The sequence below is a fragment of the Eulemur rufifrons genome, chromosome 7 (assembly GCF_041146395.1).
Source record: "Eulemur rufifrons isolate Redbay chromosome 7, OSU_ERuf_1, whole genome shotgun sequence".
NCBI classification, from domain to species: Eukaryota; Metazoa; Chordata; class Mammalia; order Primates; family Lemuridae; genus Eulemur; species Eulemur rufifrons.
In genome coordinates this window covers 285,635,971-285,663,123 of record NC_090989.1, presented here as the reverse complement: position 1 = coordinate 285,663,123, position 27,153 = coordinate 285,635,971, and the positions used below count along the sequence as shown (strand labels likewise).

General features: G+C 58.5%; 1 protein-coding gene across 2 annotated transcripts in view; it reads right to left on the bottom strand.

Annotated features, from left to right (window-relative positions):
- Positions 1 to 2,168: 2,168 nt before the first annotated feature.
- The window catches only part of RABL6 (RAB, member RAS oncogene family like 6), a 29,279-nt gene continuing 4,294 nt past the window's right edge, over positions 2,169 to 27,153 (bottom strand). The window contains exons 2-15 of one of the 2 annotated variants that reach the window (XM_069477115.1): positions 18,626 to 18,760; positions 16,715 to 16,762; positions 13,458 to 13,510; positions 12,521 to 12,612; positions 9,478 to 9,618; positions 8,903 to 9,008; positions 7,761 to 7,864; positions 5,863 to 6,161; positions 5,460 to 5,613; positions 4,725 to 4,937; positions 4,372 to 4,651; positions 3,970 to 4,135; positions 3,053 to 3,117; positions 2,169 to 2,971 (exon numbers count right to left, since the gene is read on the bottom strand). In XM_069477115.1, coding sequence (XP_069333216.1) covers positions 2,783 to 2,971; positions 3,053 to 3,117; positions 3,970 to 4,135; positions 4,372 to 4,651; positions 4,725 to 4,937; positions 5,460 to 5,613; positions 5,863 to 6,161; positions 7,761 to 7,864; positions 8,903 to 9,008; positions 9,478 to 9,618; positions 12,521 to 12,612; positions 13,458 to 13,510; positions 16,715 to 16,762; positions 18,626 to 18,760 — 2,045 coding nt within the window. In that variant the 3' untranslated portion in view covers positions 2,169 to 2,782. Of the gene's footprint in view, positions 2,972 to 3,052; positions 3,118 to 3,969; positions 4,136 to 4,371; positions 4,652 to 4,724; positions 4,938 to 5,459; positions 5,614 to 5,862; positions 6,162 to 7,760; positions 7,865 to 8,902; positions 9,009 to 9,477; positions 9,619 to 12,520; positions 12,613 to 13,457; positions 13,511 to 16,714; positions 16,763 to 17,138; positions 17,567 to 18,625; positions 18,761 to 27,153 lie in introns of those variants that run through there. The other variant, XM_069477116.1, reaches the window with a different exon arrangement.

Sequence of the window (27,153 nt, the reverse complement as noted above, 5' to 3'; positions counted from 1 at the left end):
CTTGTTGCACCCAGCACCTGGTCTGGGGGAGTCTGCCCCAAGGTGAGCTGGGGGCAAGAAAGGGGCTGGCCAGGCCCCTCACCTGGCAGGACCCCTAGTGGATGGGCCCCTCCGGGTCTGGATGGGTCAACCCTCTATGTCCCAGGTGTACAACGGGCTTCCTGCAGGGTTGCTTTTCTGGGTCAGGCCACTAAGTCCTGGTCCTTGTCCCCACCCCTGGCTCAGCCCCACCCAAGTCTCTACCCTGATGGCAGGACCATCCACCCTTCTGCTCCTTCCATCCTAAGCTCAAGGCCAGGCCAGAGCCGGCCCGGATGGCAGGGTGTGAGGCTCCACCCCAGGAAGGTGACAGCGGCCTTGCTGTCAGTGACATCCCCTCCCCTTGGGGGTGGGGGTGAGGTCGGTCTCCTCCGGGGTCCTAGGCCTTCCGGAACCCACGTGGATGGCCGGGGGGCGCCCCCCCTCCCCCAGCCCGGCCCGGAGCGGCTCTTCCAGGGATCCGCCGTGCCGCCTGGGGGCGGGGACTCCCCATCCTCTCGGACGACCCTAAGGCAGCCCCCGCCCATGAGAGCGACACGCTGGGCAGCTCTCCCCCCACCCCTTACCTGGGTGCTGCTCTGCCGACTGTGCCAGGGTGGGCTGTGCCACCCCCACGCCTGCTCTTGTGTCCCTGGCGCCGCTGCGTCCCCGGCACCGGCACCGGCACCGGCAGAAGCTTCGAGGCAGCTGCGCTGGCCTGGCCGCTCAGTGCTGCCCCCAGTGGCAGCCAGGGGAGCCACATTTAAAGGGGCCGCGCCCTATGGGGGCTGTAGTGGGGCCGGGATATCGTGGTCCGCACTGGCTCTGATTTGGTGCTGTGCAGAGTGCGGGGTCCCTGCGGCATCCCCGGCACTGATCTCTGGGTGGAAACAGGGGACTCGTGCCCCAGGAGCAGCCTGGCAGGGCCTCAGAGCAGGGCCCTGAAGGAGCCCGGGCCCTGGCCTGGGGGGGGGGGGGGGGCGGGGAGCTCTCGGAATTCACCTCTCCCGCTAGGCTCAGGCAGGAGCAGATGGGCTACCCCCTGCCCCACTGGCCTCTCCCCAGGCCCTGTCCACTTCAGTGCCAGAGATGCCAAAATCGCGTCAGGTGCTTGGGGCCAGATGGCCTGAGTGGGGCCTGCAGACTCCTGTGTCCCCAGGAAACCAGCCCCTCCTGGGTGAAGCCAGCATGGGCTGTCACATGGCCCACTCATAACCTGCGCAGAGACATCCTCGCTCCAACCCTGCCAGCCCCCTCCCCAAAGTGCTGAGCCTTGGCACCTTGGATCCGCCAGGGCTCCAAGCTTGGCAGAGGGGCAGGCTGTCACACATGCCCTTGCTCTGAAGGGTGAGACCTGCCCGGTTCTGCATCCCGTTCAGCGCAGGGTCCATTGAGACCCTAACGCTGCTGCTCCCTGTGTGGTCCTGGGCAAGTTCACTTAATGTTGCCCCACCCCACATCAGGGGACCCCAAAAGACACTGGGTGCACTGGCTGTGGATTGAAGGGTTTGGCCCCCAGCACCTGCTCAGAGCTGTGCCAGCCCAGGGGCACGGAGCTCCCCCAACACAGGAACCCAGGGGGAGACCTAGGTGGGAGGGGCGTCCAACCCTTGGCCACCACCCAGGGCGGAGGGCCCAGCAGCACCGCCCCCCCCCATTCTCATGGCAACAGTGGCTGTGGGGGTGGTGGAGCTGGGCGCTGCTGGTAGCTGGAGGGGGCAGGGAGGGGCCTGAGAGGTGCAGGGCTGCAAGCGGCTGCCCAGGAGGCTGGGAGGCCCCATAGGGTGCAGACCAGTGCGTGGAAGGGCTGGGGGCCCCAGGTGTTCTGGGTGCAGCTGCCTGGCCCTGGCCCGGGTGCCCCCAGGGTGTGGCCGTGCTGCTCCACCCTGGACAGCACCTGACATGGGCGCAGCAGACTGGCTGTTGGCTGAGCTGAGGAACCTGGGGTAGCATCCTTCTCACACCACCTGGGCCAGCGCCGCCGGGCCACCTCCTGTTGCAGAGGCAACTGTCCCTTGGGGAAAATGGCTTTGGCCTGAAGGGAGGGCGCTCAGGGCTTTCCTGCCAAACCACTGCACCTGGGCAAAGGGGACTGTGGGCTCGTGCCCTGCAAGTGGCTCTGGAGCAGGCGCAGGGAGATGGACACACACACACAGCAGTAAAACAGGAGCGCTTTATGGTCCGGGTGGAGGGTCTGAGCAGCCTCCCAGCTCCTGCCTGCGGGCTCACCTGAACAGGGCGCACTGGGGCCACGGCAGGAAGACCGTCCCTGGAGGCACTCCCCCCAGGAGAGACTTCCAGGGATACTGTCTTGCCCGCCTCACCCTCCTGCAAGGCTGCACACCTGTGCTCAGGGCCAGCCGTGGGGCTGTCCGCAGCCAAGCCTCGTGGCTGGGAGTGGGCTGCCGGCATGCTGAGGCCTGGGTGAGCTCGGGAGGGCAAGCAGCAGCGGGCGCTAGGTGGTGGGTGTCCAAGAAGCCAAGTGGCCTGGGCCCTGCCTCTGTAAACAGACCCTGGTGGGTCCCTCCTCCGCCTCAGTCAATTCCCTGAGAAATGCTGGGGACTGGCTGTGGCTCTGCCCCAAGAGGGCCAGTCATCCTCTGAGCCCGGCTGAGCTCAGCTGTCCCCTCCCTCCCTGCAGGGCAGGCTCACGCTGGGCCTGGAGGCCCAGCACCTGCAGCGCCCAGTCCAGGGGCCGCTGACCACAAAGGCCACAGGGCACAGGCCTCCCGTAGGCGGCAGTGAGCACAGGGTGGCCGAAGGCCTAGAGTGCCTCATAGTCCCCACCCCCAGGGTGGTGGCCGCCCAGGAAGGCCTCCAGCTCATCCTCAGCCTTCTTCTCCCTGCTGCGGGGGGGCTTCCGCCTCCGCCGCCGTTCCTCCTTGTCCTTGTCCTCATCCTTGTCCTTGCTCCTCTTGTGTCTGCTCTTCTTCCTCCCAGCCTTTTCTTCCTCCTGGGGCAGGAGAGGGGTGTCACCTGGAGGTGGGGACCAGGGCCCTCACCCAGGCCCCACCAGCCTGAGGGGGACACATACCTCCTTGCCTTTCTTCTTTTTCTTCTTCTTCTCCTTCTCCTTGGAGGGCGGTCTGCCTTCCTTACCTGCACAGGTGACATGTGCTTCAGTGCCCTGGGCAGCCTGAAGCTCGGGGCCTGCCTGCCCCCCGGCACGGGAGGCAGAACGCGGTGTGAAGCTGGCTAGCATGTCACCCGGTCTCAGGGCAGGGGCCCTACCTCCAGGCCACTGTCCCCTCCCACCTGCCTAGCGTTGGGCAGGAGCCAGGGTGGGCTCAGCTGGCCCTGGCCACAGCTCTGCCCTGCACAGGTGGCTGAGGCACCCCAAATGCTGGTGACGATGCACTGTGTACAAACACACTTCCACCTCGACATGCCTCTCTGTTTGAGGACGGGAGACTTCCAGGATGAGTCTCTGGTTAAGCTGCTGGGCAGAGCTAGGCTGGCTGGAGTGTGGAGCCACTGCAGAGCGCGGCTGCAGGCCAGGCCAGGCCAGCCTCGCGTACAGGAGGGCTGGACTTAAGAGTACAGTGAGCTCCCGGTCAGCCACAGAGCACTGCCCGGGCCACGAGACGCCTGCTGTGTGGACACTAGGTCAGCCCTGTCCCCCAGCCTGGGGTCTGCTGTACAGTTGACACAGGCACCTGGGATTCGGTAGCTCAAACTCTTGGGTGCACAGGGGACCCCAAATAGTGATAGGACTTGTCCAGAAACTCACGGACCAGTCAGCCCTGGCCCTCCAGGAGGGGCCTTGAGCACGCGGCAGACATCAAGCAGAGCTAGACATGGGGCCACCTCGACCCCGGGCAAAGCCAGGAAGCACACACGGCCTCTCTGCCTCCAGACGCCCACGGTCAGCAGATGGGATGGGCTTTCTTTTCTGAAGGCAGGTCCCTGGGCTGCCACAGGACAAGGACCAAGGGCCAAAGTCCCACCCACCCTCTTCACTGCTGTCCTTGGGGACGGCCTCCAGCGCCAGCCCGAAGAGATCCGCCTCGTTCTTCAGCCTGAAGGTGAGGGCAGGGGGCTTGGGGGGCGGCGGTGGCTGGGCAGGGCCCTCATCCTCAGTCGTGTCGGAGAGGTCGTCTCGCACTGGGAACTCATCCTGGAGAGGGAGTGGCTGGTCAGGCCACTGTCACTCCAACCCCTATGGGGCCCTGAGGCTGCGGGACCCCCAAACCCAACCCAGAGTCATCGTCCAGTGAGGCCTGGGTGTGGTGACACGGGACACTGCTCCCACCAGCTTCCTGTCCACCCCCCAGCCTGGCTCAGGGCTGTCCCCAGCCTACCCGCAGACCCCGCCCTGGAGCCCCTCACCCTCCTGGTCAGTGGCTTGCTCACCCCCCTCCGCTGTGTGTCCGACTCTTCACTCTCGAAGTCGGGGTCATCCAGGACAAAGGACAGCATCTGTGCTGCGATGGGCCCCTCGGGGTCACTCTCTGACGAGGACGCCTGCTGGGCCTTGCCCTCCTCTGGCCTGCGGGAACAGCCCTCAGCGGGGGGCCTGGTGCTGCTGCGCTTCTCGGGACCTGTGCGCACAGGGGGACCTCCCGGCCAGGGGGGCGCCTCGGCCTTTGGGGGTGCTGCCCCCTTCTGTGGCCTCGAGGCCTTCGCAGAGGACCTTGGGGAAGAAGCAGAAGGGTGAGGTGCCCGAGGCCGTCTGCTGGCCACACCCTTGAGGACCCCACCCGTACCGTTGCGTCTCTGGCTCTGAGCACTGCTGGGGGGCCGGGGCAGCAACGCAGGGGAGGTCTCGCGCCTCTGCTTCCTCCTCGCTGGACAGAGTGACGTTTTTACTGGGGACAGGGCCTGAGGCCAGCACGGGTCTGCCATGTGGCTGGTCTTCGAAGTCCACGTCGTCCTGGAAACCTGCCACCATGGGGTTCCCTCCCATGGCCTCCCCGTCACTGCAAAGGCGGGGCAGGGCAGTCAGAGGTCACGAGGTGGGGGCTGGCGGCTGGGCCCCTACCCCATCTCTGGGCACCTGTGGTGTCCAACACGCCCTGGCCTTGGGGCAGCTCTGCCTGGGGGCTGCGTTCTGGTGGGAGACCTACTTCTGCTCTCACGGGGCTTCTGAGCAGGGCAGGGGCAATGTGAGGCTGGACAGACAGTGGTGCCTCTGCTGGCCCACGGGGGGCGGGGGAGGGAGGGCGTGCGGACAGTGCGCTGGGAGGGGTCGGCAGCCCAAGGGAAGGGCCCAGCCCTGGCACCTGGGGCAGGAATCGAGGACTGGGGACTCTTCCTCCGTGCAGCCCAGCCTGGCCCACCGGGAGACAGTGTCTCGTGGCTTGGCGCTCTGCACCTGGGCCTCCTGGGGGCCCGAGCAGCCCTGACAACACCCCCCATGTGGAGTTGGCCCAACGCCACTCCCAGGGTACTTGTAAGGGCCCAGGCCCTGTGCTAGGAGGTCCACCAGCCCCATGCTGGACCTGTCACTGTCCTGCCGCGGGGCCTTGGCTCCAGCTCCCTTCTCATCCTCCAAGGGGGCTGTGTCCTCCAGGAAGCTGCGGTCGAGGCGGTCGTCAGGAACAAAGTCCTCCACATTCTGGACTTCTGTGGGGGCCTCTGCCACAGGGGCTGGCTCTGTGAACAGCAGACACTGGCACCTGACCCCTCAGGGTGCTCCCAACCCTAGGCCAGGGCCACCCTAGGGCTGTGCCGGCAGGATTGGGACCCTGGGGGGCATGGGCTCCCCCCAGGAGGTGGGAGAGGGGAGCTTTCCAGAGACTCGGGGGCCACACCGCAGTCTGAGGGCACAGGGGCCCACGGTGCGGAGCCATGGCCAGGGAGCCACTGCAGAAACCCACCTTGAGGGGCTGCCCTGGGGCCTACCTGGAGGGGAAGGTGCCGGAGCAGCAGGCGAGGCCCCAAACAGCCGGGAGATGATGCTGCGCCTCGGGGGTGGGGCGGGGGCCTCCAAGGGGGCTGCAGGGGCTGGTGGGGCGGGGCAGGCTGCGGGGGCACTGGCGGGCAGCTGTGGAGGGGGCTGGGGTGTGCTGGGGCTGGAGCTCCCTGTGGACACGGCGCTCAGAGGCACGACCGGTGACTGGGAGCCTGAGGACGGGCTCTGCCCGTTGGCTGCCAGCGGGGATGTGTGGCCACGGCTTCGAGCCTCCATCATCTCGAGGAAGCTGGAGGGGAAGGCAGGGAGTGAGAAGTGGGGCCCCCACCTCTCCCCGGGCGTTCCCCAGCACACCCTGGTGGGACACAAAGTAATTCCTGGCTGTTGCCAACACTGAACGAGGGTCCTTAGGGCAGGAAACAACAAGTGTCACAGAGACAGGGGCATCTGGCTCCCTGCAGTCGCTTCAGATTTATTTCCTAGGTTGCCTTGTCCTGAGGCACAGCCCTCAGGGACTCCACGCAGAATGCTGCCGCATGGTAACGGGTGGGCCTCGCTGCCCAAGCAAAGGGAGGCTTCTGGAGGAGGAGAGAGGGTGGGGCTTGGTGGACACCTGCCCAGGTCACCGTGCTGCTGCCCCTGCCCTGGCGCGGGCTGCTTGCGCAGCTGTCAGAGGAAACGCCAGGTTGGTTCACAGAGAAGCACCTGGGCACCGGCTCCCTTTGGCGAAGGCCACCGCCGCCCTCAGCACCTAGCTGCCTTCCTGGATGCCACTCCTGTGTCCCCTGGGGACAAGCCTGCTGGGGATGTTGGGAGGGCCACTGGTACGACAGTCCTGTCTGGGTCCCGGGGGAGGTGCCGCCCCAGCTCATGGGCACACGGCCTCTCTGGCTCCTCCCCAAGGCCCCCAGTCGGTTCAGGGCTGCAGCTTCCCTGGAAAGCAAGTGCCCCTGAGGAGCCGGAGGGCGAGAGGACAGGCGCCCGGCCCACAGTCCCCAGGGCTGCCCGCGCACACTCAGGAAGACGCTGAGCTGCCCGCTGCGGACCACAGGGAGGGTCCACGTCCTGCCCTGGGTGCCTCTTCAGCACAAGGGCCCTCTGAGAGTCAAGGAGCTCTCAAAAGCCTGACTCCACACTGGTACCAATCTGCAAAACTGAGCCCCCTAACAGGGACGGTGGCCACAGCCAGAATGCGTCAGGGCCAGCCCGTCTGGCCACGCTGTCAGCAGTGCCGTGTGCCACACACCTAGGGACCAGCAGGCGTGGCTCATTCTGCACAAGGCAAGTTGAGTCAGAGAGTCCATGCAAACAGTGGCCTGGCCACGCTGTCGTGCCAGCCAGCGCTGGAGCACCGGGGGAGTCCTGCCAGGCCAACCAAGGAACCCCAAAGTGCTGGGGTGTGGGGCAGTACCCCACATGCTGGGCCCTGACGGCCCAGCCCCAGGTAGCGTCTGCCTCCATGTCCCCAGGAACCAGCAGCCACTGGGGCAGCCAGAGTCCTGCCTCCCAAGGTAGGCCTAGCTCCAATTAAAACTTTAATATATTTGATCTAGATAATACTTATTTTACTCTGAATAGCTTACTATTGCGTATTTATGATAAAACCCCAAAATACAGGAATAGGAAAGGCTGTGGGCTGACAGGGTGCAGAGTCGGGCCCTGGGACTGGGACTGCCCTCCCTTCTCGAAGCACTGCCACGTTCGTGCCGCGACCCTCTGGAGACACCCCATGTACCCCAGACGTGTGGCGCTCCCTTGGCCGGTCCCCAGTGCACACCATGGTCGTCTGCAGCACAGTGTGGCGCCACCCTCCACTTGGGCTGGGGTCCCGGCAGGCAGCCTCTGGTTAGGCAAGGGGGGCGGGACTCTGGCCCTGAGGGCCACGTACATGCCGTAGTTCTGGTCCTCGGTTTCCTGCTGCACCGACAGCTCCTCCAGCGTGGCGTCCATGTCCAGCTGGTTGGTCTCCAGCTGCCGCAGCAGCGTCTCCCTCTGCAGGAAGGGGAGTAGCCGGCCCTGAGCAGGTGCCCTCGTATGACAAGTGCCTCCTCTCTGCCCTCTGAGTGCCCCGCACAGCTCAGTGTGGTGGTGACGTGTGGTCATCAGGACTCGGGCGCAGCAGGGCCAGCTGCCAAATGCAGCACTACGGACAGACCTGGGAGGCCTGTACGATCTCATCCCGGTGTTCAGTACGACGCCCCAGCTGCCAGTGTGGCGTGGGGGACAGGTGCCAGTCACAGCAGCAGACCAGGATAGGAAGCACCCCTCTTATCCACACGATCTGTCCCCCCCAGGCTCAGTAGCCCCAACATTCGCCTCCGCAGAACAAGGCCTGCCTTGCCCCTCAAGTGCAGGCCTCCTGGGCAGGGCTGGCCCTCACACTGGCCGCCAGGACACCCTCACGGGCAGGAACGCGCGGCCTGAACACGAGAACTGATCTGATGGGGCCTCGGGGCCGTGTGGCCACTCACACTCAGACCCCGGTCAAATGAGATACCAACGCCAGACCCTCAGCCACAGTGGCAGGAGCGGCATTCATGGGACAGCAGGGCTATGCCTTTCCGCCGCCACAGCAGCTCTGCCGGCTGGACGCAGCCACGGGCTGCCGCCCTGCACCCACACTGGGGACTTCACAGGACACGGCGAATGAACCCCGGGAAGAAGGCAGGAGCGCCTATGGACTAGGAGAGACGGGACGTTTGTGGTGCATGGTGATAAATAGTCAAAAGGCTGTGTGAGTCGCTGGGGGGCCACACTGGGGATGCCAAGGAACACAGGTGCACTCGGGGCAGGTGAGGGTGGTGGCCGGCAACCCGCCAGCATCCCAGCAGCCGCCTGGAGCTCAGGGTCCATGAGTGGAAAAGGTGCCACCTCCCAACTGTCCGTCTGCTCTGGCTGGCCCCAGCCTCCAAGCCCACACCCGGCTTTCTCAGGGCCGTGGATGGGGGCCACGTCCCCACATAAGAGGCACCTGCAGAAACAGGTGAGACAGGAGTGCTGCCCACTCCGCCCTGTGCGGCGAGGACTTACCTGAAGCTGCAAAAATGGAATATTGAAGAACTTATGAAGGTACTTCAGGCCGAAGCTGTTCTTCATGGAAGACTCAGCATAGCGGAAATAGGAGGCACCTGGAGGTCTGTTTTCAAAAAAGCAGACGGACCCTTGGTGGGAGGTGTGGCTTGGCCCCTCCTGTGCCCAAGACATACGTGGGCCCGAGGCCCCCTGTCCTCGCTGGCCTCCCACCTCCAGGAGGCTCCTGAGGGCACAGGACCCTGCTGAGCCCTGCTGAGTGGCTGAGCTCGAGTCGCCTGCAGGGGACCCTTCTAGAGAGGTCTGAGGAACCGGACAGAACGCAGTGGCCCCACAGTGCCCTCGCTCATGCCTCCCACGCACCAGCCTCCTGCTTTGATGTGACTGTTGTAAGCCCAGTGAGTCCCCCATGGCCCGGGGCCTGCTCACCTCAGCCCTCCCCACCCCCATCCTGGCCCAGCCCCACCCCCCAGGCCGGGACTGGCCTCAGAGAGGGAGCGAGCACCGTGGCTGCCTCCTGTCCCTCCCTGGCACTGCCTGAGTGCACCGAGGGCCGCAGGGCCGCCAGCACCCACCTGTCCAGACTGTCGATGAAGTCGCGCACGTCGTCCGGCAGGATGACCCGGTGCTCGCCCATGTCCCGGTAGTTCCCCAGCACGCACACCGGCACGTGTGTCGGCACTTTTGGCAGCTCCCGGAGGATGTAGTTGAAGGTCCTTTGGAGAGCGGGGAAGAGACCCGCCTGAGTTTCGGCCCGGGGACACCAGGCCCTCCCGGGGAAGCCGGTGTGCGCCTGGGCCGAGGACCGTGGCTGCCTGTCATTTCCAAGATCCTGCTTGCCAGAGCCCGCGTCACATGTGTGCAGAGTTGACAGAACAAAGTGCAGTGGGTGCTGAGCCCTCTCCCGGCCTGCAGGCCCTGCCCGCCCCGTCCCGGACACGTCCCCACAACCAGCCCTGGTCTGCCCGTGTCTGCCCTCATCCGGCACTCGGCCCCGCTCGTGGCACGTGGCTCCTGAAGGCCGAGTCGTCTTCAGGGCTTTGCTCTTCCGCGGTCACCGCCAGGAAGGCTCAGCGGCCTCTCTAGGACTTGTGGAGTTGCCAGTTGTGTGGCCTCGTGAGTTATCCCAAATCGTTTTCCAAATGGTTTGCAGAGGAATAACCGATGACACAAATGTAACATGAGAAAAAACCAATACAAATGAGTGGAAAATACATGTACTAATGTTCCTGAGTTTACTTTGCACATAGTAACTTAAACTAACCACTAACAAAGGCCAGGCCCGTGGCCACCTGCAGCCTGTCCTTGGGCTTGTCCTGCCTCTGGTGGCTGAGAACGTGCCTTGAGGCGAGCTGGGGAGTCAACGCGCCAACCCACAAGGCGCCGAGAGCCACTGTCCCGGCTGGCTGTGTTCCGCCCTGCACATCGGCCCAGGCGCCAGCTGAACTGAACGTGCGGTTTCGGGGGCCCAGCAGTCTCTGCCACATGCTCGCTGAGCTCTCCCTGCCAACGGGGTCTCCCGGCCCCAGCAGGAGGGTCTGCACCACTTCTTCCCCAGGCTGGCTCGTGTCCGCCTGTCCTTCCTGTCCACTACTCATGGCTCAGCCCAGGTGACAGCCAACTGTCTCAAGTGCCCACACGGTAGCTGTCCCCCAGCGCTCTGCTCCCTTGGTGGCTGTGGGAGGTACCACGGGGCTCGCCTGGCAAAGGCTACATACAGGACGCTTGGGTGGAGCCCACGTGGCCACTCAATGTCCAGACTTGACTAGACGTGGGAAAAGCCACTTTCCACTTAGCAGGGCAGTGGACCACCACCAGGACGGGAGAAAATGTCCTCCGGGTCCTGCACCAGAGGGGGTGGAGCACGTCCCCCACCTGGCACGTGGCTCCTGGTGCCCTGCCGAGCTGGAGCTCACGGCCAGGGGAAGCTGCCTGCCCTGCGCGCGGTTCTCTGGCGCATACGCTCACAGCTACCCGGAGGCCTCTTCCGCGTGTGCCAGTGGTCAGACTTGGCATTGCAGGCCGGGAGGGGGGGTCGAGGCACGGGGGCAGAGGATGGCAGACAGGGTGCTGGCTGGGCCATGGCCAGCAGCGAGCGGGAGGCCTACGTCCCTCAGGCCCGAGTGGCTGACGTGTGCCAAGTGTGAGCTCTGGCCCCACGATAGTGCGTGGACTCATGGCAGGCTGCTGTGCCTAACCGTGGTGTGGGTGTGCTCTGGATTGTAGGCCTGTGTAGCAAGATCCCGACGCTGCGAAAGATGGATGCCCGCACAGCAGGGAACTTGCTGCTCCCGCTGTTCCCAGGACCCCTGCTAGGAGGGGCCCTGCTCCCACACTGCTGGTCTCCTGGGGACCTCCTTCCTGGAGCCCGGAGCTCACGCGTGTCAACTGCTGGTCTCCTGGGGACCTCCTTCCTGGAGCCCGGAGCTCAAGCGTGTCAACTGCTGGTCTCCTGGGGACCTCCTTCCTGGAGTCCGGAGCTCACGCGTGTCAACTGCTGGTCTCCTGGGGACCTCCTTCCTGGAGCCCGGAGCTCACGCGTGTCAACTGCTGGTCTCCTGGGGACCTCCTTCCTGGAGCCCGGAGCTCACGCGTGTCAACTGCTGGTCTCCTGGGGACCTCCTTCCTGGAGCCCGGAGCTCACGCGTGTCAACTGCTGGTCTCCTGGGGACCTCCTTCCTGGAGCCCGGAGCTCACGCGTGTCAACTGCTGGTCTCCATGGGGACCTCCTTCCTGGAGCCCGGAGCTCACGCGTGTCGGCAGCATGCTGGTCTCCTGGGGACCTCCTTCCTGGAGCCCGGAGCTCACGCGTGTCAACTGCTGGTCTCCATGGGGACCTCCTTCCTGGAGCCTGGAGCTCACGCGTGTCGGCAGCATGCTGGTCTCCTGGGGACCTCCTTCCTGGAGCCCGGAGCTCACGCGTGTCAACTGCTGGTCTCCTGGGGACCTCCTTCCTGGAGCCCGGAGCTCACGCGTGTCAACTGCTGGTCTCCATGGGGACCTCCTTCCTGGAGCCCGGAGCTCACGCGTGTCAACTGCTGGTCTCCTGGGGACCTCCTTCCTGGAGCCCGGAGCTCACGCGTGTCGGCAGCATGCTGGTGCTGAGGCTCGGGTGTTTCCTGCCGACGTCTCATGTGTGACTCCACGTGACGAGGACGCAGGGGGCTCATGCCCAGTCTCCCCAGACGTCCTCTGGCGCACCTCTTCCCTGTGCTGTTTTGCTGTGGTGAACCTGAGCTGTGCTTCCTCCTGGCGAGTCCCTGAAGGTGGGGGCTCCTGGGAAGCCACCTGCACAAGTGGCCACTGGGCGGCCAGGTCCCGGGCTGTGTTTCAGGGAGGACCGCAGAGGTGTGTGCCCCACCCCAGACCGCCCTTTGCGACTGGCCTGGGCCTGTCCAGCCCACCTCGCCCTCCTCACACAGACGTGACAACGCGCCCTCGCCCCACAGGCCAAACACCCAGGGACACCTAGGCCAGGTGGCACTCGCACGTGTCAAGAGGCACTCGGCACAAACAGAGTGACGCTGGTCTGTTAACTGGTGGACAAAGAGGGTGGCCGAGAGGTCACGTGGGGCCGAGCGTCGTGGGCAGCTGCTGGCAGCCAGCCCCCAGCCTTACCACTGCTTGGTGATGTCGAACATCATGACCACCCCGTTACAGTTCTTATACACGTCCAGGAACTCGGCATCCAGGGCCAGCTCGGACTCTGCCTGGGGACAGGAGGGAGGGAACAGGTGTGAGGCTATTCTGGGCCAGGTTCCACCCATGTGGACCACGGTCACCTGGACACAGCCCAACAGGACTGTTCTAATCTAAAAAGGTAACAGAGCTGTTTTCATTTGGGAAAAAACATGCTGGGGAGACATCACTGCTAAATAAACCCAAGACTGCTGAGCACAGGGGTCGAAGTTTGCCTGACAGGAAACACCAACCCTGCTGCTGGCCCTGGACAAGCCGCCTGCCCTGGGAGCCACTGACCACGGGCAGCACCGTCCCCAGGGCTCACGACCTGCCAAACCATCACTCAGAAACAGAGAAGCGGCACAGGCGGCCAGCCACCCTCGGTCAGACGGGCCTTCCAGAACTTCCCAGAGCCAGAACCCGGGTGGCTGTCGTGCTGCAAGCCGCGTCAGGAGACCTGCGCTGGCAGAGGGGCGGGAGGGAGTTGCTTAGCCCCGCTGTCCTACAGGGACAGGAAGTGGCACCTGCCCACGGGAGGGGAAGACACAGCCGACACTCTGGGACATGCGGGCCCTTTCCTGACTGAAGGGGCGTCAGCAGCTCTGAGGAGGGAGACGCTCGTGCCCACAGGCAGCAGGGCCATCGCTCTGAGACACGTCCTGTGCTTTGAGGGCTTGAGGCCGCTGTGACGTGGGTATCACATTTGGCCAGTTCACTTAAATGCCTCTCAGGTCATTCAAACTCAAACTGGGGGTCAGTCCAAGGTGACGTCTGCTGAGGGAAGCAAAGGCAGTGGCACTAACTTGTGGCAGGTGGCTCGGGTGAGCTGGCCACCCCAAAACGCAACTGTGGGCAGCACGGGGTTGTGGCTCACCTCCTGGGGGTCATTCTCCATCTTCAAGCCGTCGCCTCGCTTTTTGCATTTTCCTTGTTAAAAGACAAAAAAAAATCATGGGGTGGAATCGCCGGGCTCAAGGCTGCCGTGGGTGAGGACTCCTCCCCTGTGCCCACTCTGCCCAGCTCGGGCAGCGGCCACTCCCTGTCCCCGCTCGGCCGGCTGACCCCGGAGTGCCACCACTGGAGCAGCCCGGACCCAAGGGAGGCTTCCTGGGCAGCCCCAGCCGGCTCCCTCAGCTAGGGAAGAAAGGCGGAGGCCAGCGGCCCGACAGCCAGCCGGGCCCACAGAGGAGCCGGTGGCAGGGCCTGCACTGGAAGGTGCGAGGCGGGGCCCGCAGGGTCAGCGGGCGACTGGACAGGGGTGTCGGGGCAGCCCTGCCAGCCCCCACACGGAGGCCAGGGTAGGGGGCTTCCCCCTGGATAGAGCTTCTGAGATGGCTTTTTGACATCCCTTTACTTAGAACAGCCAACACCGGGAGGGCAGTGCCACAGCCACGCGGGACCTGCAGCCCTGGGTGACGCTGCTGGCCCAACCGTGGAGCTTATGCAGGGCTCTGGTGGCTCCTAAGTAATAAAGAGCTTCAGATTTCACCTTGGCCGGGCGCGGTGCTCACACCTGTGATCCCGGCACTCTGAAAGGCTGAGGTGGGAGGATCACTTGAGCTTAGGAGTTTGAAACCAGCCTGAGCAAGAGCGAGACCCCGTCTCTACCAAAAAGAAAAAAAATTAGCCAGGCGTAGTGGTGGTGCCTGTAGTCCCAGCTACTCGGGAGGCTGAGGCAGGAGGATCACCTGGGCCCAGGAGTTGGAGGCTGCAGTGAGCTGTGATGATGCCACTGCACTCTACCCAGGGCAACAGAGTGAGACCCTGTCTCAACAACAACAAAAAAAGCACAAGGCTCTAAATCTTAATTTAAAAAAAAAAAAAAAAAAAAAAGACTCTCGGCACCATTAACCTCCCCTCCCTTCACCTCCAGAATGTTCCACCAAAAAGAGACTGCTGCCAGCTGGGCCTCCCCGGTCTACGTAACGGACTGGCGCAAACGGAACTGAGCACAAACCAGGAAGTTAGAATCCACCCACCTCTTCCCATGGCTCGTCTCTGAGCGACCCGTCGTGGGCAGGGGCCTTCCTTCAAAGGTGCCGGGGACGATCACAGCTCAGTAGGAGCCGGCCCAGCTTGGCCTAACCCACGTGGGGCTCGGCAGACGGGGCCACACGGCCCCCCGGGGCACTGCTACACAGCCCGGAGCCCAGGAGGGACGCCTGCTGCGCAGCTAAACCTCTGGACGGGCTGCCTCGGCCCAGGTCGCAGGCCCAGCGCCAGGTAGGTGGGCAGGGCCTGGCTCCAGGACACCAGGGAGGAAGCCAGAAACTCCTAAGGCTGCTTCCGAAGCCATCCTCCCTTCCAGAAGCTTCTCAACACACAGGTCATGAGCTCTGCCTTCACAATCAGTAGGACAGCTCTGACCTGCCGGCCTGGCCTTGTCACTCTTGAGAACTCCTCCGTGGTCCACGAGACCACAGTGGCTCACACCTGTGAGCTCAGGCATCGTCCCGAGCAACAGTGAGGGTGGGAAGCGGAAGGTGCCTTTCCTCCCCCCCACAAAAAGACCTTAAACAGGGGAACAAGAGGCTATGAGGACGCTGGGCATGCGAGTGGAGCCGGATCTCTCTCTCCCGGTGCTGGCCTCGTTTTTGACCAGTGAGGCTCTCCGGGTGGCAGCTAACAGGTGGGAGTGAGGGGCACGCCCCGATCCCAGCCCCTGGGAAGCCCCCCAGCCCATCACTGGCCAGGGCGTGGGATGCACAGGCCTAACACAGGCAGGAAGAAGCGCATGCCGGGGCTCCCTGGGCCTCTGCACCCACAGGACCTTCACCCCAGCAGAGGGCACAGTGGCTGCCAGGAGGGGCCTGTCCCGAAAGGCTGAGACCACACCACGTCACAGCTGCCACGGCATCCCGCCCCAGGACTGACCCCACTCTGGCAACCTGTCCACAGGAAACCCACACCCCCCACCCAGCGCGGACCTGGGGGCACAGTGGAAGCAGGGGCTCAGGAAATCCCTGCGATCCCAACACGGGAGGCACAAGGGTCCTCCTTCTCAAGTGGCCCAGGACCCAACCAGGCATGGAGAGGGCTGAGGGCCACTCCGCCTGGGCCACCTGGTGTCCCAGTACACACACACTGCAGAGGCAGCGTCTGGGAGCGCCAGGTCAGCACAGCTGCCGCGCGAGCCACTGAGCGCCACTCTCCACCCTTTGCCAGCCGGATCGTCCCCCTCAACCCGAACCCACCCCAGTGACACGGGCCAAGGAGAGAGGAGCTGCTCTGAGCCAGGGTAGCCCGCGGAAGACACGTCCTTTCCAGCAAAGACACCGTGAGCCCAGGGCCCAGGGCGAGAGCTCAGGCCTTGCTCATCTCTCTCTCTCCCCCCCCCACTCTCCCTCACGTGCTCTCTCTCTTTCTTGCTCTCTCTCACACACACACACACACACACACACACACGGCTGGCACCAGGGAGGGACATGTGCTCCCACTCAGAGGACCAGATAGGAACATGGGGCCGAGGCTGCCATGCGGGCGCCGTGGGCCCTGCCACAGCCCTCCCAGGACTCCCAGAAGTTTGGCTGGGGGTCTGTGCGTGGGCTGGGACCCTGACGGGGACCAAGCTTGGTGAGGCGACAGCCAGTGGGACACATCCACCTAGGGGGACAGCGGCTTCATAAGCGAAGGAGCTGGGTCCTCAGCTGTGGGCACAGCCGTGCCCGGCCCCGGGCACTGCCTGGCCCCTGGGTGCTTTGGCAGCAGCCGTGCAGGGGGGCTCCTGCGACGCCCGGCCTGTGCCTGCCCTGCACCGCTGCGGGCTCCGGGGCTCAGCGACTGAACACATGCTCACGGTGGCAAAGCGCAGAGCATTCTGACAGACCCGCCGTGCGTCTGTCCCTGCCACCAGATGCAGGCAGCAGCTGACCAGGACCCGGACCTAAACGAAAGCAGTTGGCAACAAACCCAAATCTCCGACCCCAGGACACAGTGGTGACACGTCCCCGGGGCACACCCTGGGTGTGCGTCAGAGCGGAGTGGAGCAGCAGCCACGTCTGGCCAGGGCCCGATGAGCAGCCGCGGTCAGTGCAACAGCCACGAGGCCATATGCGTGACAGGAGGTGTCAGGAGGGGAAGAGAGAGTAAAACACTAACAAAGAACACCTGAGATGGGCAGATGCACCTCACCTTTGTCAACCACGTCCCAGACTTCAACTTTCACGATGTCATCTGTGGCTGCAATGAGGAGAAATCCAAGATTAGAACCCAGGACGGACTTCTAGTTCCACAGAGGTGGCTGCCGCTTGTCCCTGTGGGGCACCAGCTCCCACTGGCGCTTCCGCATGGAGGCGGATGCCGACGTCAGCACGGTGTCCCCTAGGCCTTCGTCCAGTGCTGCCTCTCGGGAGGGCCGGCCGCGAGCTGGACGCAGAGCCCTGCCCTGTGGCGGCGACCGCCTCCCGGGGCTATTTCCCACCTGTAGGAGGCACGAGGCAGGGTCCGCGCCCGGCCTCTCCCCCTCAGACCCGGGGCCTGCACAAGACTCCTCCGGCCCCCAGCAGGTGCCGTCCTGCAGGACAGGTCGGAAGGTCCTGGGTCACCTCCTGCCCACCCTGTTTCTTCATCCGGTGACCGGCTCCAGCTCAGTATGAGGGCAGTGACCACCACTCAGTGTGGAGGCTGGAGCTCCGCGGTCCCCAGGCCCTGTCCAGCCAGGTCCACTCCACAGGCCTCCTGGGAGCTGCGGGTCCTCCCCTCTTCGCACCCCGTGAGGCAGGAGCCCCTGTTCCGGCGCTCCCACGCGCCCCAGCCCAGCAGCGACCTCACACTCTGGGGCATGCTCGGCCAGGTGCCAACGGTCGTGGTGGGGACTCATGCCAGCCTCACCCCAAACTGGGAGGGCTCTGGGTCCTGGGCAGCAGCTAAGGTGACTCCAGGCAGTACCCTTGGCCGTCCGGGACGTCAACCGTCACTTCTCGGGGGTTGGAACTCATCTCCTGAAAGGCTCCCGCGTGTCCCACCCACTGTTAACCCACTAGATTTTTTTCTAATAAAAAGAAGAAATGGGCCGGGCGCGGTGGCTCACGCCTGTAATCCTAGCACTCTGGGAGGCCAAGGTGGGCGGATCGTTTGAGCTCAGGAGTTCGAGACCAGCCTGAGCAAGAGCAAGACTCCATCTCTACTAAAAATAGAAAGAAATTATATAGACAGCTAAATATATATATAGAAAAAATTAGCCGGGCATGGTGGCGCATGCCTGTAGTCCCAGCTACTCGGGAGGCTGAGGCAGGAGGATCGCTTGAGCCCAGGAGTTTGAGGTTGCTGTGAGCTAGGCTGACGCCACAGCACTCACGCTAGCCTGAGCAAGAGTGAGACTCTGTCTCAAAAAAAAAATAAAATAAAATAAAAAGAAGAAATGTCTCAGGTATTCTGTTGTAGCAAGACAACATAAAAAGAAAATAAAAAATTTAAAAATTAAAAAATAAAATAAAATAAAATAAAAAGAAGAAATGTTTAAAATGGCTCAGAGGCCTTTGCTGTCAGGACTCCCGGACAAGCCAAGCAGCTGCTCGGCATCCTGTGGCAGCTGCGGTCTGTCCACCGCCGTCCCCTTTTCCCGAGGGGCCCAGGTGCACACTGTCCTTGGCGCTCCCCACACGTGCCTCCCCCAGCCACTGTGGCCCCAGCGCCCAGCCCCCCTCAGCTGAGACCAGGGACGAGGGGCCCGTCGCACCCAGCCAGCCAGCGCCACGAATCGTTCAGTGGTACAAGCTCCACGTCACTGCGAGCCGTGGCGTGAGGAGTCGGGCACAGAGGAGTGGGGGGCTCCTTCTGCTGTGTGGTGTCGGGGGAGTTTCCTCAGCCCCTCCCCGTGGGCTGGGAACGGCTCACGTGCAGCTACTGCCCCTCGGCCTGAGTCTCCAGCGTGAGAGCTCAGCGTCCAGACAGCAGGAGACCCCAAACACAGGGGCTCCCACACGCAGTGTCCGCTCAGCCAGCGCCTCGGACAGACACCAAACCCAGGACAGCGTCTCCCAGGAACCGCGGCGCAGAGGGAAGGAAACCCAGGCCCAAACCCCGGGGGGGGCGGGCACTCACTCTTGTAGTTCCAGTGGATGCTGGTGACCTGGATCTCCTGCGTGGGGATGTACTCCTCCACGAACCTCCTGCCCTGCAGCCGCTGCCACAGAGCCGTCTTGCCCGTGTTCCTGTCCCCCCGGATCACTATCTTCACTGCGGGGACAAAGACAGTCACGTAAGACAAGCCAACCAAAGCCATAACTTTGAAAGTAACTTCAGATACGTATCGAGTCTGTTCTGCTGCAACAGCATTTTTGTTTCTCAGGTGACTGCCGTGCGGGGACGATCTGCACAGGCGGGGACAGCGCGCAGGGCACGAGCATGCCTGGCAGGTGGTGTCCCGCTCAGAGGCTGACAGAGGCCACACCTGGGTCAGGATTTTACCTGGAGGACATGAGTCTTTCCCAGAGCCTGAGGCCGGGACCCCTGGACCCTCAGGGCCAGGGCCAGCCTGCTGGGGGGAGGGGGCGGTGCTCTCCCGACGCGGGGCCGTTTCCACCAAGTGCTCTTGGCCGACTTCCTGCGGCCCTGGTGTCTTCAGCGCAGTTTTTTGGAACACCAGGCTTTGCAAGACCACATAGGCGGGGCTACCAGAGAAGGCCTGTGTCCTCCCTCACTCGCCCCGCAGGCCCCTGTGAACAGCCTGAGCTGCCTGTGTCTGTCTCAGGGTCAGCTCGCTGGGGGCAGGGACGGGCACACCCCGCGACTGGGCGGGGCTGGGGTCAGAGGCACCACATGGTTTACCTCGGAATGGTGACTCGGTTTACTTCGGACAGGTGACTTGGGGAGCAGTTAGGGGAAGCGCAGGACCTGGCAAGGATGGGAAGGGCCCGCAACAGGTGCAGGGCGAGGGCCTGGCCCCTGGTGACAGCCCTTGGCGGGGGCTCGAAGGAAGACACCCTCACATGATTCTTCCATTTTCTCTGACTTTCATATAATTTTTATTTTGTTTTGTTATATACTGTGCAATTACCTAGTCTTTCCATTTCTTCTTTTCGGGGCTGGGCTTTAACAATGCTGCAGATAAAAGATGTGACAGCAGGTGTCTGTCCCCCCCGCCCCCCCCCGCCCCCTCCCCGGCACAGGATTAACCACTAACATCCTGACGTATCTGTTCCCGGTCTTTGTATTTTTAAGGAAAATTCACTTTGATTTTGCAAAAAGAACACGTCTTTGTAAGGGATTTAAACAAGGTAGAGCAGGACAAAAATTAACGTAGAAACTTCCACATACTAAAGGCAAACACTCGCCCTCATAACCTCCACGGTGTGAACGTCCCCGTCTGTGCGCTCCACGGTGTGAACGTTCCAGTCCTCTCAGTCTTTTACTGCATGGAGTCCTGCCTGCTCCTCAGTAGCCAAAAGTCTGTTGCTGCTGTTTTCTCAGATGGATATTAAAAATCATGATTCCCCCTTCAGTCTCTTGAAGTGAATTGCATGAACAGATCGTCTAAGTTAAGTCACTCTCGCATTCCTGGGAGGTGGGCCGGGGACACTGCGGGTTCAGTCTGCGGGTTTGTTGCTTTGCCTCCTGACCTGTGGGTGACGCTGGTGTGTGGCTGTCCTTTCTACAACTATCCCTGCGTGGGTGAGCGTCAGGGTGACACTAGACACGTGAGATGGATGAGATGGTGAGTATTCCTTCTGTGCTTTTTTATTTTCCATAAGAGTTTGTCGAGGCTTTTTTGTTCCCTGAGTGTTTGTTGGAACCTCCAGAGAAGCCATCTGGTGTTTTCTCGGGGCTTTTTCACCTACTGATTCCGTTTACTTCAAAGTTATAGGACTTCAGGTTTTCCTGAGCCAGTTTTGGCAAGTTTCATTCTTCCAAGAATTTATCAATTACATCCAATTTTCCCAAACTTAGTGACGTGACACTGTTTAAACTTCCTCTCCTATTTTCGATTTCTGGAGCAACTACAGTTGACCCCTAAACAACACCGGTTCACCCGTGAGGGTTCACTTACCTTCGTATTTTTTTCAACTAAACATGGATTGAAAATACAGTTTTTGAGGGCTGCAAAATCGGTGTATACGGAGGGCTGACTCTTTGGACACCCGGGTCCTGCAGGGCCGACTGCGGGACTTTAGCATGTGTGGACCGCGGTGTAAGTTGGCGGGGGAGGGCGTCCTGGAACCGGTCCCCCAACACACCGAGGGGTGACATATGCACACGTATGTCCATTAACAAATTAAGTTTATTTGTACATATTATCTTTTATTGATCTCTCCTGCCAGGTATGACAAATCTATTAGTCTTTTCAAAAAATCACCTCTGAACTTTATCAGCCCCCCTCACTGTGTACTTGAGCTGTTTCTGCTCTGGTCTTCACGATCCTCCTATCTGCTTTCTTTGGGTCTGTTCCACTGTTCTTTTAAAAAAACGTCTGAAGTGGTCTCACTGCTTCCCAGCTCTTCTCTGTCACTCAGCATGTGGAACGCTGTGACTTTCTTCCCAGCACTGCACGGGCCATGTCCCACCAGCTCTGCTAGGCGGCTTTTCTGTTAGTCACGTCTAAGTACTTTTGTGCCTGTCATTAAACTTCCAAATGCAAGATTTAAAGTTTTGATTATCATTTGTTATTGACTTTTAGAGAAATTGGTAGGATACTAATTCTTTGAAATGTATTGAAACATGCTTTATGGTCATTCTTAATTTTTCACATGGGTTGAAAAGAATGTGTGTGTTTGAACTAATACAAGCTTTTCTCATAGATTATATCAGGTTGTTATTGTGCTAGTCAGATTCTCTTCCACACCGATCCTCTGGCTGCTTTACCTTCACTTACTGCAAGAAACGAGTTGAAATTTTTTGCTGTAGTGGTACAGTCAGTTTCTTTTTGCAGACCTGTTATTTTTCCTATGCATATAGCAGAATATATTACTAGGTGCAATAAGTTTATAATTATCTGCCTAGTAAGCTGAACATTTAAAGTCATTTTTGGTGATCTTCAATTTCTCATAATGCTTTCTGCCTCACAGTCTATTTTATCTGCATTTAATATAATGAAATCAACTTTCAGTTAGCATTTCTGGCATATATTTGTTAATTATTTTGTTTTTAACCTTTCTACCTTCTTGTGTTTTAGGTATGTCTCTTGGAAACAGCCTGACAATCTGTCTTAAATGAAGTAGTGAATCCGTTTATGTTTACTGTGATTCCCAACACGTGCCACTGCACGCATTTCTGCCACCTGGCTTTGTGTCTGTCTCACTTGTTTCTGCCCATACTCCCTTCTTGTCTGCTCTGTTTTTTCCTTCTACTATTAACATTTGTCTGATAGGATAACAGGCATGCTTAATATCTTCCTCCCAGATAATACAAACCCTTCAGAATGTTTTCAATTCTGTGAGCATTTTAGCTCTGTTTTGCTTTTATTTTTATTCACACGAATTAGGACTTTATCCTAACCTGTCTACATCACATCTGTTTAACTTACCGCTACATCTGCTCGCTCTTCCTTCTTGCATTTGATGCCTGCCCTCAAAAGCCCTGATTCTAGACGAACAGTTTTTCAGAGCTCTACATGACTTTACTCCAATGGATCTACAAGGTTTGTTGGGAAAATACTCCTTCCCACCCCTCCCTTACTCTTCCCAGAGACCAATACTGTCATTTCATTTTTTTTTTTTTTTTTTTTTAAGAGATGGAGTCTCGCTCTGTCACTGAGGCTGGAGTGCAGTGACATGATCATAGCTCACTGTGGCCTCAAACTTCTGGGCTCAAGTGATCCTCCTGCCTCAGCCTCCCAAGTAGCTGGGACTATGGAGTGTACCAACATGCCTTGCTAATTAAAAAAAATTTTTTTTTGTAGAGACAGGGTCTCGCTATGTTACTCAGGCTGGTCATGTCTTTTATTAATCCCTTTGGTACTTGTTTCCACGTCTCTGAATAAAATTCTATCGTCACTTCTCCATTTCAGGCGTTACCCGTTGACGAGGAAGAGCGGCGAGCGCCCGTCCACACGTGCCCTCCTCCCTGCTCCCTGCTCCCCCAGCGCACGTATTTCCTGTAGCTTTTCATTTACGCTTTGCCTTACTCAGTTCTGTGTGTACCACACTCCGTGCCAGTGTCTGGATCTCCTGAGGTGAGAAGTGTGTGTCCTGTCTGTCCGTCTCCCTGGACCGGTCTCTCCCCAGCTCTCGGGCCCCAGGACCGTCCGGGGGGTCAGTCCTTGCCGTGACCCTGGGAGCTCCCTCGGCCCCCAGCCCCCAGCCCCGGTGTCTCTGTGCCTGTCTCCAATGCTGGGTCTACACCATGTTTCTCTTTCTTAATTTTGTCCCATAGCTTCAGTTAAGCAAATCTGCCAGTATCTTCCCGAAAAGAGAACTGAGGTAAATTTTTGAAAGCTTGTATGCCTGAGAATGTCTTTATGTGACGCTCACACCTGAGTGAGAACCTGGGTGGACGTGGGTTCCGGGCTGGAAATCACGTCCCTTCAGAACTGTGCGGGCACTGCCCCGCCGCCCTCCTGGCCCTGAGTGTGCCCGTCCGTCTCTCACGCCCTCCTGTGATGCTCTGAAATACCACCACGACGTCCCTTGGTGGGAGCGTCTCCGGCCACTGTGCAGGGGCGCCTGCAACCTAAAAACGCACATGCTCCAGTTCTCAAGTTGTGCTCCTGAGTTAAATTATTTAACAGACTTTACCACCCCACCCCACCCCAGAGTGGCCGGTTACAACCGATGATCCTACACTGGCATGTCACAGTCACCCAGGGGCCACAGTCTGCACTAGGGGCTCCTCTCCATACACAGCCCAGGGGTTTGGGCAAACGCACAAGGACTCGTATCCACTGCAGTACCACACAGAATAGCTTCAGTGCCCTGAAATCCCCATGATCCATCTATTCAACCTTCTCCCATCTCTACAGGTTTGCCTTTTCCAGAATGTCATAACGTTGGAATCATGAGGTCCTTTTCAGACTGGTGTCTTTCACATAGCAATATCCACGTAAGGTTCCTTCTTGCCCTTTCATGGCTTGACAGCTCTTTTCTCAGCACCAAATTAATACTCCATTGTCTGGGCCAGGCGTGGTGGCGCACGCCCGTAATCCCAGCACTGTGGGAGGCTGAGGCAGGAGGACTGCTCGAGCCCAGGAGTTGGAGGTTGCAGTGAGGCAGTGAGCTACGATGATGCCACTGTACTCTAGCCAGGGTGACAGAGCAAGTGAGACTGTTTCAAAAAAAAAAAATTAAGAATCATATTCTATTTCATAGTTGTAGTTTCTTAGCTTTGGGAGGGAGTTCTTTTCCAAAATCTGAAGTCTTTTACAGGCCAGAGCCTGATACTTGCTGCACCTGCAGGCTCCCGCTCCCCGTGTCCTGCCCCCTGCACTTTCTCATCTTCTACGGGCAGCCCGTTTCCCGGAACTTTATCCACGGGACCTCTCTGACATATGGGTGGAAGTTGAATTCATCAGAAAGTATCTATGATATGGCTGCCGGCTGCCTAGATTATTACCAACAAGGGAACACCTTAATTTTCCATTTGGGATTTTTGGGACCACACAGATGACTTTGAGGGCAAACCCACTTGGAGGCCAACGTGTGCTTACAACTACTAGGAGACACTGCCCCTACATTCAGCACCGGGTTTTACGCCAGGCTCTCATACCAGATGCCCCTTCTGGAGTGCCCCTCTCCCTCCCGCCCACGGCCACCAGAACAGAAGCACGCGCCCTCGGGGTTTGGGAAAGAGGCAGCTCCAGCTCCGATTCCCTCCCAGCATCCGACTCCCACCTTGTTTCTGAGAATAGACGACTGGACAGCTGGGTACCCTGCATCCAAATTCAAGAACTATATGATGTATTAATATTTTTCTGAATGTTTTATTTAAACCATTTGGGCTGTTTTCAGGAGCAAGGCTGTTCAGGTTATCAACTTTACCCTGCCAAAACCAAACTGGGTGCTATGTAAAAGCTATTTTTAGTCTAGTTTCTTACACGTGAGAAAACTCATATTTCTGATTTTATGTTAATTTTATTCCTGAAAAAGGGATAACCTCTCCTGTCCCCACATACGTTTATTTTCCTTATCTTGTGCCAAGCTTCAGTATACCAGTGAAAAACGTGGTACAAGCGGGGAGTCCTTGTTTTGGTCCAGGTTTTAAAAGGAATGCTTATGTGTCATTATTCCATATGGGTTTTGGTAGATACCCTTTGGCAGGTAAAAGAAATTCCTTTTGCTTGGAGGCACTGGCTCATGCCTGCAATCCCAGCACTTTGGGAGGCCAAAGCAGGAGGATTGCTTGAAGCCAAGAGTTGAAGACCAGGCTGGGCACCATAGTGAGACCCATTTAAAAAAAAAAAAAAAAATCAGGCAAATGTGGAGGTGCACCTGTAGTCCCAGCTATTTGGGAGGCTGAGGCAGGAGGATCACTTGAGGCCAGGAGATCAAGGTTGCAGTGAGCTATGATCACCCCTGTGAAAAGCCACTCTACTTCAGCCTGGGTAACAAAACAAGGTTTCTTAAAAAGAAAAAATAAAATAAAATAAATCCAATTTTATTCATTACAGTCACAGACTGTGGTCTTTTTGATATATATTCTTGGGTGTTTGCTGAGATTGTCAATTTTTATGAATGTTTCCTGCTTTGAGAGGTGTTAGGTATAGACGGTTTCTTTCTTTTTTTTCTTTTTCTTTCTTCCTTTTTTTTTTTTTTTTTGAGACAGAGTCTCACTCTGTTGCCCGGGCTAGAGTGAGTGCCGTGGCATCAGCCTCGCTCACAGCAACTTCAAACTCCTGGGCTCAAGCGATCCTCCTGCCTCAGCCTCCCGAGTAGCTGGGACTACAGGCATGTGCCACCATGCCCGGCTAATTTTTCATATATATTTTTGGTTGTCCAGCTAATTTCTTTCTATTTTTAGTAGAGACGGGGGTCTCACTCTTGCTCAGGCTGGCCTCGAACTCCTGAGCTCAAACGATCCACCCGTCTCGGCCTCCCAGAGAGCTAGGGTTACAGGCGTGAGCCACCGCGCCCGGCCTGTTTCTTTCTTTTGAGTCTGCAGTAACCCTTCTTGTTCCTACCCATTCTTTTTCATCTTAAAGTGCACTTTGGGTGAGTTACCATAGCTACAGCAGCTATGACTACAGCTGGAGCAGCTTTCTTATGTCAGTGTTTACCTGTGTCTTGTTTCCAATCCTTTACTTTCAACCTTTCTATGTCAGTATGTGATATGTCTCTTATATACCAAATAACCAAATTAAAGAAAAAAAAATCAAATCTCACATTCTTTGAGCTGGTGAGTTTTGCCTGTTTACATTTACTGTGATTGCTGATGCAAGTACAATTATGGATACCACTTCATTTTATAATTTTTAGTTTCTACCCTGGTTTCTTCCCCCCACCCCCAGCCTTTTCTGCCTTCTATGAAGTTGAACAAGGGTTTTCTTTAAAACTGTTCTTTTCGTTTGGTATTAATTTGGAAGATTTGCAATCTCTTTCTTTTTCCCCCCACACGCACCTGTCCTGCGATGCAATCTATTTTTAGGCTTTGAATGGTAACCCTTCCGTTTTTCACATTCACGTTTGCTGCAGTAAAGCCCAAGGTTAATACATTTACCTTCCTCTCCGTGACCTCAGAATTCCGAACGCCTTCGCTCCGGCCAGCTCCGGCCTGGGTTGCGTGTTATTCCCAGCATTCTAGTTTCTTCCTTTATATTCCCTCTCTACTTATCAACAGTGATTCATATAACCAATGCTTATTTAGATTTCACCACATACTTACCAGTTTCTTTGCCTACTTTTGCTTTTTGAATCCTACTCTTATCTTTTGAACTCAGTTTCTACCTGTCTAAAGTATATCCTTCTGCATTTATTTCTGCAAGAATCTTTGCACAGTGAACCGTCAATCCTAGACAAAAATTAAGTTTAATCACGCTGGCTCTTGCATAACTGCTCAGCGAGACAGAGATTTCCAGGCTGGCGACCGCTTCCCGCAGCCACGGATGCTGCCGAAAGCTCTGCCGCCAGTTTGCTGCTTGTTTCTTTGAGGGCAGCCTTTCTGCTCCGGTTGCATCTGAGATTTTTTTTCTTTGTGATGTTCTGAAAATTTCCAGCGATGGGTCTAGTGGTGAACTTTTTTTAACTCTGGACTTGGACTTCTTGGAGTTTCATGTATTTCATGAATTCTGGAAAATCCTCAGTCTTCACTTCTTCAAATACGGCCTCTTTGCCATTCTTGCTGCCCTTCCTTCGAAAGCTGTACCAGACGTGCTGGGATCGGCTTAATCTCGGGCCACAAGTCTCCTCCAGACCCTAACTCTCCCCTCAGTGAGTCACTACACCGCTTCACATGTCTGTGGACTGTTTCAATTTTAATGACCGTATTTTTCAAGTCTAGACATTTTAATTCTCTTGGGTTCTTTTCAAACATGACTTGTCCATTCATAGTCTTTTTTGTGTTAGTTTTTAATTTGTAACTGACATAATAATTATACATACTTATGGGCACAGTCCTGACATATAGGTCTTAGGGCTGCTTCCTTCTTTTACATCTTTATCAATTTTAACATACATTTGTTTTCTATTTTCTTTCAGATTTTGGGG